Source organism: Peromyscus eremicus, chromosome 1, assembly GCF_949786415.1.
Source record: "Peromyscus eremicus chromosome 1, PerEre_H2_v1, whole genome shotgun sequence".
Taxonomy (NCBI): domain Eukaryota; kingdom Metazoa; phylum Chordata; class Mammalia; order Rodentia; family Cricetidae; genus Peromyscus; species Peromyscus eremicus.
Window position 1 is genome coordinate 28673731 of NC_081416.1, and position 14127 is coordinate 28687857.

At 34.6% G+C, this 14127-nt stretch overlaps 1 protein-coding gene across 1 annotated transcript; it reads left to right on the forward strand.

Moving 5' to 3' along the window:
• The first annotated feature begins 381 nt into the window (after positions 1-381).
• On the forward strand, positions 382-13741 carry LOC131902803 (tear acid lipase-like protein). The gene is made up of 9 exons (XM_059253765.1): positions 382-483; positions 701-818; positions 1705-1903; positions 2453-2562; positions 5232-5368; positions 10042-10185; positions 10820-10891; positions 12949-13020; positions 13502-13741. The coding sequence occupies exons 1-9, from the start codon at positions 382-384 to the stop codon at positions 13739-13741; spliced, it is 1194 nt and encodes a 397-aa protein (XP_059109748.1).
• The last annotated feature ends 386 nt before the right edge of the window (positions 13742-14127 follow it).

Consider the following 14127-nt stretch of genomic DNA (forward strand, 5'->3'; position numbering starts at 1 on the left):
TCTACAGTTAAATTGTAAACGCCTTTGATTAAGTTATCAGACAGTTCTGAATGAAGAATCCAAATACTAATCTTCATCATTTAGGCCAACTAACAAAGAACTTCCTGTGAAGTTTTTTGCAGAGTGGCATAAATTTATTTAAATTTTGGTGAAAAGTGAAGGGATAAATGGGTGGCTACTATGAATAGTGGGGTCACTTACTTTTAATGACATCCATCTTGTCCTTTGATATATATATAAAGTTATTTCTAAGAGTCTTATTAGAAGATACAGCCAACTTTACAAAGTGCAATGTGTGAGCATAGTTAACATCCAATAATCTGAGTTCACTCTAAGATATTTTCTACATCTTGCTAATAACTATTTCCCAGCAGGCTTAACATGTGGGGGTTACTGAGAACAATGTGCCTTGTTCATATATTTGGAAGTATATTTTGCATATTCAAGCAAAAACCCAGGAATCCTGAAGCCAATATGAATGTTGTAAGTTATTATCATCATTAATGAACATAGTTTCAATGACTTTGTCACTATTAATTTTACTCATCATTTCCAAACTGTCATGCTTATTATAATCTGAAGGTTCTGTTTACATAGGAATTGCTACCCTGTTCAATGAGGAATTTATACTCTAAGAATCATAGATATGCCCAGATGAGCAAATTAATGAAAGTCTATGTGTTTTCTCTTTTCCATTTAGAGTGAGATAATCTCCTTCTGGGGTTATGTATATGAAGAGTATGAAGTTGTGACTGAAGATGGTTATATCCTCCCACTTTACAGAATTCCACATGGGAAGAATGAGTCTAGTCATTTAGGTAAGCTCAGAGTGAGAAAGAAAAACAAAACATTGCATTGTATTCAGTTAAATACGTTCTATGCAGAACCTTCCTATTCAATTACTTATAATAAGAACCCTCAGACCTCTATGATGCAGATATCCAAAGCTGAGGGTCTGAATGACACTTGGCTTATGTTGATTGACATAATAGCAAGGATAAACACAAATTACTTCATGGGTTTAGCTTTCTGGACAGGGTAGAAGCTCAGAGACCTGATGGGAAAGGCCCAGAACTTTCAAGTACATTGACTCTGTAGAAAGCTTTAGTTCCTGCTGGGAGAATTCATGCTATTCCTGATGTATAGCCCCCATGTCATGCATCCATCTAGAATTTCAGACTACAAAGGCCATGTTCAAAATCAGGGTTTTGTTGTTGTTTGGATTATTTGTTAAATTACCTACACACAAGGCTCTCTATCTCAAACATTTGTATATGTTTATTATATTTTGTTTTTCATAAGTTTGAACTCTACTAGATGGGAATATTACTCACAAATTTTAAAAATTAATAACTTCCAGTTAGAAAATTCACATTTATTCAAGGGGTATGAAAACAAAAAATGGGACCCAACAGGTGTGATGATTATTTTACTAAAGAGTATAGAGATATGTTTATGACTTTAATGTAAGCATAATGGCCCACTAACACTTCTTTTGTGGATACCAGGATATAATGGTGACCCAAATTCATGTTATTAAACACTTTCCAGAATGGGAATAAGGGGTCAAAGAGATGATCCTGGAGGATGTAAATTGGCTGAAATTATAATACTTGCATATAAAATGTAGCAATGAGTCTCATTATTTTGATAGAGCATAAAGATAATGATAAATAACAAAGATTTTCTCTCTTTGGCTTTTAGTTTCAAAGCCAGTAGTGTATTTGCAGCATGGGTGGACTCTATCTGCTTCTATTTGGCTTGTCAATCCTCCCAAGAGCAGCCTGGGCTTCTTTCTGGCTGATGCTGGTTTTGATGTGTGGCTGGGGAACAGCAGAGGAAATATATATGCCAGGAAACATGTGTACCTAGACTCAAATTCTGAAGAATTCTGGGCTTTTAGGTAAAGAATACAAACCTTTATATTTCCTTAAAACTGGGATAAACCCTTTTATGTCATCATAAATTTATTATGCTCTAATAAAGGCATTTCATGAAAATATCTTCTTATGGAACAATACTTAAAAAAAGATTGATGGACAAAATTTGCTTAGAATTTTGTTTGTAATTTTGACTAGTAATTAAGAGGGAAGTAGATTATATATTACATATATATGTATTTTACATGCAAAAACTCATGAATTAAACATATAGTACAAGTCAGGTCTAGAGCAAACATGCCTTGAAATTTAGTCTGTCACTTAGCTGTCTATGACAACTCCTTTCAAAGTACACGAACATAAGATCCTATCAAGGTTTCTGTGGGCATTGAATGAATGGACCATCTAGACAGCTAACAGTGAGTAAAATATTGGAGGTTTTTGATTAATGCAATCTCGTTATTCGGGTTTCTCTAGAGAAACTTCTCTAGTTCATGTTTTAATATATAAAGTGTAAGTTTTAATTATTAATAAACAATTAACTCATAATACGTTCTTTTTGTGTCATGCAGTTATGACGAACTCATAAAATATGATCTTCCTGCCACCATTGACTTCATTGTGAACAAAACAGGACAGAAGCAAATTTACTATGTTGGCCATTCCCAGGGCACCCTTCTTGGTATGTGGGGAGACGGAGATCTGATCATTTGTTATTTTTATCGTAAAAGCTCACAAAAAACTTCTGAAAATATATTTATATTTTGAAAATGACATTATCTCAGTATTTAGAGATACTTAGACTAGCCAATGATCCTGTTATTAAATGGTTTTGGGTAATAAACATCCAAGCTTCTTGTTGGTGTTTAGTAGAGGAGTTTGGTGTGTAGCCCAGTATAACTTTAACCTCACAATCCTGCCTTAGCTGCCTTAATGAGTGATGACATTACAGGTTTGAGCCACAGGATCTGGCTAAGTTTTTCAAATTAACAACAGGCACAGTTAATATATTTGCTTATCTACTTTTTAAACACCATCATTCCAAACATGTAACACACTTAAATAATCTGTTTGTGTCACATATATTTGGGATTCTCTGCAACTGGAGTTTCTAAGACTAAGTATGCATATTTGTTTCAATGTCCTTATACTGATATTTTAATAGGAAAATGATATGTAGGCACTGTTTGGGATTTTTTTTTTAAATTTGGGCTCTTTGAGCAAAGTCTGAGGACCCAGTGAGCTTCCACAAAGCTTCAATCTCCTTATATTTTTTCTGGACAGGTCTGAGGCATGTCAATTTTATACTAAAAATCCTATAAATAATAAATGCTTCCAAACCTGACTACCTAGGAAAACATTGCTGATTAAATTGCATATCATTTGTTTAAACATGTGGTATCATTACTACTTGAAAGATAATTTCCTGTCTGTTACTTACAATATATAGTGTACACTAAAGAAATCTGATTTTTCCAAAGCTCAGAAATTAATGAGGCAGGCTATGTCAAGAACAACATAAATCCTCATACATTCAGGGTCATATTTTTTCTTGTGGGGCCATCTTCCTAGGAGACTCATTGCAGGATGCTTAGTTTTATTCAAGTATCTACCAATTTGATCAGCTCATTCCCCTTTGGAATTATGCCCAGCAAAAAATATCTGTGCAAATCACAAATGTTGCTGGAGCTCAAAAGCATCCTTAATGAAACAAACACCACAAAAGATGGAATGGCAATCACAGAAGTTTTATTTGATAGACTTGTAGATAGTAAGTAGGAAAGCAGAGAGATGTGGGGCTGCCAATCTGTGGCCACAACAGAATGAATGTCTAGAGATCAGGATAGATTTAGGAGCCCCAAATATGGTTGATTTCTTTAAAATCTTGAGACTTTTGTATCAATAGTCATTAAATATGATTATATACATGTGGACATACACACACACACACATATATATATATATATATATATCAGGACATTGGAGTAAGGAGCACACAGAAAACCACAGAGATTGTCAGGTGGCATGGAAGGGACATCTTCACTCTCACAGAAGACTGTAGGCCAAAAATATTAAGCTTAACCCAAACTTACAGGCATACTTTTGGAACAAAGATTACTCAAAGAACACAAGCAATTGTAAAAAGTGTGATGATTGTGTGAAGACCCTTAATATATGCTAACCACTGTCAGGGTGACCAGAAGAGAAAAGAAATGCTAAAAAAAAAGTGCACTGGCTACACAACACTTAGGAAACAGTATTCCAAGAGTATAAGTGTGCTGGTTCATTTTTATCAACTTAATGCAAACCTTGACATATCCCAGAAGAGGGAATTTAATTAAGGTACTTCTCTGATGAGACTGATCTTCAGACATGTCTGTTGTTCTTTTTCTTGATAGGTAATTGATGTAGAAGGGCTCATCCCACTATAGGAAGTGGCATTCCTTGGCAGTTGAGCCTGGGCTGTATGACCAAGCCAAAGGAAGTAAGCCAGTACGCAGCATCCCTCTGATATCTGCTTCAGTTCCTGCTTCCAGATCCCTGCCTTGAACACCTTCCCTAGCTTTTCTTGACAATGGTCCCAAATCTCCAAAAATGATAAACTCTTTTCTCTCCAAGTTAATGTTGTATCACAAAAACACAAAGCAAACTAGGACAGGAACAGAGCTTTATTAGTAAGTTCAGGAAAGGTTCATTTATCTAATTGTTGTTTATTAAAAATTCAGTAGGAGCTGGGTGGTGGCGGCGCATGCCTTTAAGTCCAGCACTCAGGAGACAGAGGCAGGCGGGTCTCTGAGTTCGAGGCCAGCCTGGTCTACAGAGTGAGTTCCAGGAACAGGCTCCAAAGCTACACAGAGAAACCCTGTTTCGAAAACAAAACAAAACAAAACAAGATGTACTAGGAGTCACCCAATGTCAAGCTCAGCACCTCAAACCATTCATTCAAAGAAATTGATGCAAGTAAAAGAAAGAAATTCAGTGGTGTTTTAGAGGGGGATTACCAGAGATAGCCTTGAAATACATGAGAAAGAACACACACTTAATCACAGTGGTGAACTAGCCAAATGACATAAGGAGTTTAAATCAAGGTATTACAGTGATGGCTCAGTGGTTAAGAACACAACCACTCACTCATCCAGAGGATCTAAGTTCAATTCTCAGTACCCACAATACATCACACAACTGTTTGTAACTCCCATGACAGGCAATTTTCCATTATATTCTGGCCTCCTCAGGCACCAAGCACATACCTGGTACACAGACCTACACGCAGGTGAAACATCCAAACACATAAAAATAAAATAAACAGATAGAACACTAGTAAATTAATTTCTGTCTTATTCTTTTCAGCCTTTGGGGCATTTTCAACAAATACACAACTGGCTCGGAAGATCAAAATCAATTTTTCACTGGGTCCAATTACAACTCTTAAATATTCAAAAGGGGTCATCCGCTCAATTGCACTCTTGGAAAGAACTACGACCAAGGTTTGTAATACTACTAGCATGGTGCCAGAAACAGCAACACACTTAGAGTTTTCAAAACAAGGGAGTGCTGATTTCACTGCTGTTTCACTCATGGCCACAGTGCGACTCCCCCAGAACTCCAGCGGGGTCTTACAGGGCTCTGTCTTCTCATATTACAGTTAATAGGGTTTTCTTTTCTTCATTTTATCCATTTACTTTTCCTATCTCCTGATATTTTTATTGTCATACTTAATTTTGTGCAAATATGCCACCTGTATTTCTTTTTAATTTTTTTCAATTTTTTTATTTTATTTTATGTGTATGAGTGTTTTGCCTGTGTGTGTATATGTACAGGACATGTGTGTCTGGTGCTTGAGGGGGCAGTCAGAAAAATACATCAGAGACCCTTGAACTGGAGTTACTGATGTTTATCTGTCACAACATGGGAACTGAGAACTGAACCATATCTTCTTCAAGAACAGAAAGTGCTCTTAACTGCCTGCTGGAGCATCTCTCCAGTCCCTGCATTCATTTTAAAGTGTTGTTTTTTGGTTTTTGGTTTTTTTTAGTGATGCCTCAAGTATTTTCCTTTAACATGTTTCCCATTTTCATATTTTGCTGCCCACTCCTGCCAAAATGTTATGAAATGTATGACATCTAGATTTCTGAGACCTACCAGTTGCTGTTGATTTTCCTGAAATATGAGTCAGGGTAAAGATGGCCTCCTAAAACAGCTGTGAACATTTCTCTTAAATTCATTTTTAGGGAAGAAATCATATAGCCAATGCTTTCATATTTGATAAATTTCAGTGTAAATTATCTGGTCTTGTCATTTTTGGAAAATGTAAATTACAAATTCAACTTAACTAGATGTGGATATTTAGATGTTTTATCTGCTGCTGCATGAAATTACGAAATTTGTTTTCAAACAATGGGCCTATTTCATTTGTCATAATGACATTATTGCTATCAAATTATTCCCCTAAGATCCTATAAGAGATACAAAGCATGATCATAAGCTATGGCTTACCTCTGCCATTTTAGTTCTCAAGAGGGTATGGCCTGAAATTGTTGTGTGTTCAAGGGTAGCTTGGGTGTAGGGAGTTTAGCTTTGTTTTGTTTTGGATTTTATTTTTATTTTTCATTGTGTGTGTGTGTGTGTGTGTGTGTGGGTGGGTGTGGGTGTGGGTGTGTGTGGGGGTGTGTATACAGCACATGTGTGCCTGCTTTCTGGAGAGGTCAGAAAAATATGTCAGAGACCCTTGAACTGGAGTTATCTATGGTTATCTGCAGATATTGTAGTACCTGTGGAGGTCAGAGGAGGGCGTCAGAGCCTCTGAAGCTGGAGAGATAAGCCATATGTAAGCAGCCTGATGTGGGTGCTGGTAGTCTAACTCAAGTCCTTTGCAAGAGCAGTCTGTACACTTCTTTCCACCCTTAAGTTCATCGTGCAGTTTTGATGTTACACTTTCAAGTATAATTTGAGTTTAAATCACTTTGTCTTCTGCTTGATGTCTTACTTGGTCTGTTGGTGATTCAAGTGCCTGGAGATTTTGATGTATGTCTGGTGTTGATTTCTACTTCAATTTCATTTTGTTCAAAAATATGATTTTCATGTCTAGATCCTTTTACATTCACTGAGAATTGTTCTATAGCTCTGAATGCCCACCTGTGTAAACACTCTTTATGCATGTAAAATGACATGCATTGACAGTGCATTCTGCTGACCCTGGTTTGCTTTAGAGATCTGTGTTATGTTGCTCACAATAGCTATCATCTGGTCTTCATCTATAGCAACTTCTATCTTCTATTGATTACTGAGAGAGGAGAATTGAATGTGTGGCATGTCACTGGATCTTTAAGTTCTCTCCTGGCAATTATCAAATTTTGCTTCATGAACTGTTAAACTTTTTTGTGTGAATAAACACTTAGTATTTGAAACTTTGGGGATTTTTTTTTTTTCGAGACAGGGTTTCTCTGTGTAGCTTTGCGCCTTTATATGCTCTTAATGAAGTGATCCTGTTACAATATAATCCAATTAACCTCTGAAGACTCTGCTATGTGTCTCCATTGCATAAAACATTTAACGCAGCTCTAATCTCTTTGAATTGCAACTTTTCCTTCATCATAATTAACCTAGTGGGCTAAACGTAAAAATTAGTTTTATTTTAGAAAGCACGATTAGACCTTTCTTAAATATAAACCTATTTAACCATGTTTGATTATTGCATTTAGAATATTTGCATTTAAATTACCATTAATTGCATTTTTAAAATTACTATTTATATTTGAACAATCTGTTTTGTGTTCTAATTTCTTCTATCTTTGTAGTGCATATTATAATTTCATTTTATCTGCTTTATGGCTTGTTGTGACCAAGTACTATTTAATTTTGTTTTGTTTTAGGAAGCTATTAAAATTTGGCAGCAAAATCCAACCTATATCATGTTTTCTGTGCAAATAATAATTACTATATAATTGTATTATTTAAAATCTGTCTTAAATTAGTAAACTCGCATTTCTCCATTAGAACTTGTGTTACTGTGTCTTTTACATTAACATATATTTCCAAGTTCATTACTTTCCTTTAAATAAACTTTAGATTTTAAGGTACATTAAACTATGAAAAAATCTATGAATTTTTGTATATTGCTTTTTATTTTACTGTAGTGATTTTGCTTTCCACCCATGTCCATTTTCCTACAGATAAGAGAAATGCATTTGACCTTCATTGCATTGCAACGAATTACCTTGGCTCACTTATATCCAAATAATCTTTTTCTATCTGTGTATGTCGACAGTATTCTTATTACTGATAGAAATCAGGATTAAGCGGGTTTAAAATACTGGTGGATTAAAGAAATTGCTCCATTTCTTTTTCTTTTTCCTGTGCTGTTGTTTCTCAGGAGAATTCAGCCCCCACTGTCATGCATTTCCTATGTCTCGATGTCTGTTTTTTATAGTCACTTATATTTTCTCATTTATGTTTAGCAATCTGATTATTATGTGCCTTGGTGTGACTGGTTCATGTTTATTAGGCTTGAGTCCATGTACCTTAGTGTTCCTTTGGGAAGACAGTTTAGTTACATAAGGCTTCAAGAGTTACTTACCTGGGGATGGAGGCCCCTGCAGAGCCAGCACTTGGTCCATCTGGGCTGCATGTGACAGTAACACCATCTGAGGCTACAAGTAAAATGGCCTCTAAAAGCTTTTCTGTAATTATTTCTTAAAGTGTATTTTGTAGGTCTAACTTTTCAGCCTCCTCTTCAGGGACAGCAACACATAGTACTTACTTAGTTCTATTCACATAAGAATATAGGAACTGGAGAGAGGGCTCTTTGGTTAAGAGGATAACCATCTTCCAGAGGATGCTTGCTTGATTCCCAGAACCCACATGAGGTAGCTCACAGCTGCCTGCAACTCCAGCTCCAAGGTCATGCCTCACCTCTGGCTTCTATGGCAAGTATTCTTCACTTTTCAATTTATTGTCTTTATAGCCGTTCACTTATCTGGAAGTATTTAGTATTTATTGTAGGCCATGTATGCTAGTAAAAAATTCTGTTATTTATTGCATATCTTGGGAATTTTGTTACCGCTTTGTTTCCTAAGTGTGACTTTACTGCTTATGGAAGTCCTGGTGAACCATGTTTTAATTTAGAAAGTTTAATATATCCTTTCACTGTCTGTGGACCTCTGTGGTTTCTGATGACAAGTCGCCTCTTAATCACATTGAACATTCTTTGTGTGTGAATAGTTCCTTCATTTAACTGGGATTCTTTGCTTTGGACAACTTGATCACAGCATTCTTGGTGTAGTGTGTGTTTGACTGTAGGATGTCTAAGTATAGTGTGGGTTTGATGGTAGGGCGTCTTAGTGTGACTGTAGGATGTCTAAGTATAGTGTGGGTTTGATTGTAGGGTGTCTTAGCATGTCTTGGTGTAGTGTGGGTTTGACTGTAGCATGTCTTGGTATAGTGTGGGTTTAAGTGTAGCATGTCTTGGTATGAGTTCTACTGTACTGTGTCTTGGTGTGGGATTGGTTGTAGCATGTTTTGGTGTTGAGTCTACAGTAATGTGTCTTGCTGTAGCTTTGGCTGCAGCATGTCTTGGTATGGCTTTTAATGTAATGTAGTAATGTATCTTGGTGAGTCTGAAAAGACTATACTTACAGCTTGCTCACTTTTTTGTACACAGGAGTGTTGATGGTTGATATCAAATTTGAAAAATTTTCAGCCATCTTTTCTTCAAATGTCCTATCACACACCTTTTCATTCATCTCATCTACTTTCTAATCTTATGTGTGCTAATATGTTAAATGATGTCTCATTATTCTCTGAGAGTAATAGAACTTTCCTTATTAGAAAGCTACAAATGTGTCAAATAATGACAAATCCTATAAACTGGACTGGTTCAACCTTAACAAACAGGTCAGACTGAGAAATCCTTGATATTTGGTACTTCAGAGGGTTTGTTCTGACAAAATTGATCAAAATTGTTTTAAGTGCCTACTGGTTTTGGTGGAAACTTTTCTTAACTTTGTGTAGAATTATGCTGTAGTGAACTAAATCATCTAAATGTTTATCAGCATCTTAAAATGCTGCTTTGTGATTAGCATACATTCCTTCTATCCTCATTTTTTATTGAATAAAATTCACTCTCCATGTGATAGCTGATGTTTGCACATGTCATTTGCAGATCATCTTCGGTGAAAAAGGCATATTTTTCAGTGGAGATGCTAAGTATTATGCACAATTTTTCTGTCAGCGTGAGAAAATTGCAACAGTTTGTAATAATTTACTTACTTTGCTACTTGGATATAATCCCCAAAATTTAAATGAGGTATGCATGAATTTTGCTTTTCAATCAATATTTTGTGTGACTGCCATCTTCTATTTTTTTTTTACTGCTGTCATCTTCTTGATAGGTGAACATTAAAACTGAGAACTATTTATTTACATAGTATAGAATATATTTTAATTTTTTCCCTTTTTATTGAAAATAGATTTTATTATAATATATTCTGATTATGATTTCCTTTTTCTCAACTCCTCCCAGGTCCAACAGTGAGTCCACAGCCACCCAAACCCACACCCTTAAGAGTAGAATATTTTAAGCTATATAATATGTAGTTAATGTGATAAAGTGTGACACAATTTACATATGATTTATAAAGTTACAAATAGGACTATGTCAAAAGTTCTATCTATCTCATTTATGAACAAAACTGAATATCATGCACAAATAATATTTTTATTCAAACTTCCTCTTTTTAAATAAAACTTGTATTAATAATAATTCATCATTAAATTTAAGACTTCTTTCCAGAGAAATACTATCACATGAAACATGAAAATGTTTGCATTTTAAGTTAATTCAGGCAAGATTTGATTCATAGAAGTAGCACAGTTTTAGAACACTATTTTAAATTTTCATGTTCTTAGAAAGACACTAATTCTGTCTTCCTGTCTCCCAGAGTCGTATTGATGTGTATGCGGGACACGCTCCTGCAGGAACTTCAGTTCAAACCCTGCTTCATTACATTCAGGTAAAATTTGTCCATGCTTTCTTCCTTTTCCTGTTTAAAGTTTCCTCTGATAACACTTGTTAATTCTTTCTGTTTTAGTAATCAATATATTGCATTTGTTTTCAAATAATAATAAAATTTTAATATTTCAAGTTGTAACATTTCTATAAAAATTAGAAATTCAGTACAAATATATTTCATGTAAAATGAACACCAATTTTGTCAGGCTTCAGGGGCTGGTGGGAGATAAGAACGTCAGGTGCCCACAGGAACAGACATCAAACTGAAAAGTTTTCCTCCCAGTTAGTAATAAAATGTCTTCTGTTAGGCAACAAAGACATTCAAACAGATCCCTATAATGCATGCCCACTAATTAATTTTTTTCATTTTGAAATATTTTAATTTTAATTTTATGAGGAAGAGGTATTTTGGGGGTTTGCTTATACTCACTGGAATGAATTTTTTGGTTCCACTGACATACAATTTTTAGAGTAACATGTCACATTCTGATAGCTGACTCATTCACTAACATTTGACTGAGGAAATCTGTTTATCATCTCTCTGTATCTCAGAATTTGAACTTTGTGAAGAAAATCTATGTGTTCATGTTTGAATATTGGACTGCTATGAAAACCTTATTCTTTATTATTATATATTTTTTACAAATCCAAAACAATTTGTTTATCAACACAAATCTGTGATATTTTTTGGCAAAAGTGTTGAGAGTCATTGGAAATATTTTATACAAATTAAATTATACATAAATGATGAGTATTTTAATTTTATACCAATTTTGAATGCAAATATCATTTTAAAGTATTTATTGATGTAAACTAAATATTATGAAAACAAAAGTTTTTATATAGTCAGGAAATTAATATTACATGTGTTTTAATTTGGGTTCAAATAATTTTAGACATTTGGTTATTTTCATAGAGTTATGTGTTCACACATATATGTGTGTTTATAGCCGTGTGTCTGCTGGTACATGTGAGTATGCAAGTCCTTTTCACATGGGTATACCTGCATTTGTAGCTAGAGGAAAACCTTGTGTTTTGTTTTTAGACATTGAATCACCTTTTATCTGAGACACTGTGTTACAAGACATTTGATTACACTGTATAAAGATATGTCACTGTGATTGGTTTAATAAAAAGCTAAATGACCAATAACTAGGCAGGAGATATAGGCAGAACTTCTGGACAGAGAGCTCTGGAAAGAAGAAAGAGGAATTCACCAGCTGGACGCAGAGAAAGTAGGACATGCAGGAGGAGAGGTAAAAGCCATGAGCCATATTGCAGAATGTTGATTAATAGAAATGGGTTAGTTTAAGTTATAAAAGCTAGTAAGAAACTGAGCTTGATAATAAGATAATAAGAAGTCTCTGTGTTATTATGTAGGAGGTGGCTGGTGGTACAGAGAAAGATGTATTACAACACTGTCTCTCATTTGTACAGAACTTGCCTAGTAACCCAGTATGTTTGGCCAAAGGAACCCAGTGTTCAAATGCACACCATTATGCCCTACTTTACAAACTCAGGATTGAGGGCTAAATTTAGACCCTGGTGTTTGCAAGACAAGTATTTTACTGATTGAGATATCTCCCCATCCCTAAATAGTTCCTTATTAATAATTATTTACCAGTTGAATTATACTTTATCTCACTAAAAGTAAATTTAATGAAATTTCATATTATAATTAATTTACTTTTAAAAAATAACTCAAAAATAGTCTTCCCTTTTCAAATTATAATAACTAGATTTTTTTCAGGGTTATACTACATATAACAATGAGCTAAAACAACTCAGGTATTATTAAAACATATATTAAATACACTTTATTCACAAGTTTTTCTCAATCTTTTTTTCTGTATTTGTTTGATATGAAATATCTGCATATATGCTTTAGTCTCCATTAATCCAGGATCACATGGTGTGGCTATAGAGTTCTATTGAACATTTATATGGCCCCATTGAATCTGAATCAATGGTCATACAGAAAAAGGAATTAATAAAGCTCCACCATCCCCAGTTCTTTTTCTTTGGAAAGGCTTTGTAATGGTCTGTTTTATCATTCAGGGAATGAGAACAGGCATATTCCAAGCTTATGACTGGGGAAGTCTGTTTCTGAATATGCTGCACTATGGTCAGGTGAGATTCCTTTTACTCCGTGTAATCACTCCTCCCTTTGGAAAGTGTATAAAAGAATTAGATAAATGGAGTAGGTTTACACTTCCCAGGACCTTGGTAGAGATAGACAATAGAATGGCTTCAAAATTAGGAAACACTTCTTTATATAATATTAATGAAATATTATACAATGACTATTTCCAAATATCTTGTCATTTGAACTTCACAAGTTTTTTTTGAAATATTAGTCATTTGTGATACCATAATTTTACATGTAAAGAACCTAAGATTCAGAAAACTTCTGTTTTGAAAATCATTCAGTTTTTTATGATTTAAGGGTTCATCATTGGCTTATTCCTATCTGACAAGGCTGAGATTTCACAACTTGCTCTATAGTCATAAATTAATAATTACCACTCTCATTTAATAAAAAAGAATCAAGTTACTATCTACAAAGTGATATGTCATTAATTTGAACATTACTATTCTTTACTTCCTTTAGCCTACACCCCCACAATATAAGATAAGGGACATGAAGGTTCCAACTGCCATGTGGAGTGGTGGAGAAGATTTGCTGGCTGATCCAATAGACGTTAGACAATTAGTAGCTGATATCTCCAATGTCATTTATCATAAGAAGATTCCTGAGTATAATCACATGGATTTTGTGATAGGTTTAGATGCTCCCAACAAAGTTTTCAATGAAATTGTTGCAATCATCAATGAAGATCTATCAAGTTGAAGTTTATTTAGCTCTCTGTGTATTTTTCTACTTCTTTTGAGGATCTGTTGATTTTCACAATGTGAAAGATTCCTGATTTTCTCTTTAATCAGCTTTAATTTGTGTATCATTAAATCACTTTGCTAAATTATGTGCATTTGTCCTGAAAATAAGAGCACTTATTTCATGCTTATTTCATCTTATGAAAGCTTTCTGTTTCATGGATGCTTTTACATCACTAAGAAGAGGATTTTTTTGTTTATTTCAAAATAGTATTTATTTAATTCTATGTCTCTCTGTGTGCCTGAGTATATGTGTATGTACCACCAGAGACCAGGAGCCCACAGAGGTCAGAAGAGACGTGAATCCCTTGAAACAGGAGTCATGGATGGTTGTGAGCCACCATG

Excerpts from the sequence above, each read along its gene's own strand:
- LOC131902803 (XM_059253765.1), top strand. The coding sequence starts at position 382 with ATGTGGGGGTTACTGAGAACAATGTGCCTTGTTCATATATTTGGAAGT. Across the intron at positions 5,369-10,041 it reads TGGAAAGAACTACGACCAAG|ATCATCTTCGGTGAAAAAGG; the intron begins GTTTGTAATACT and ends TGTCATTTGCAG. Across the intron at positions 10,186-10,819 it reads ATCCCCAAAATTTAAATGAG|AGTCGTATTGATGTGTATGC; the intron begins GTATGCATGAAT and ends CCTGTCTCCCAG.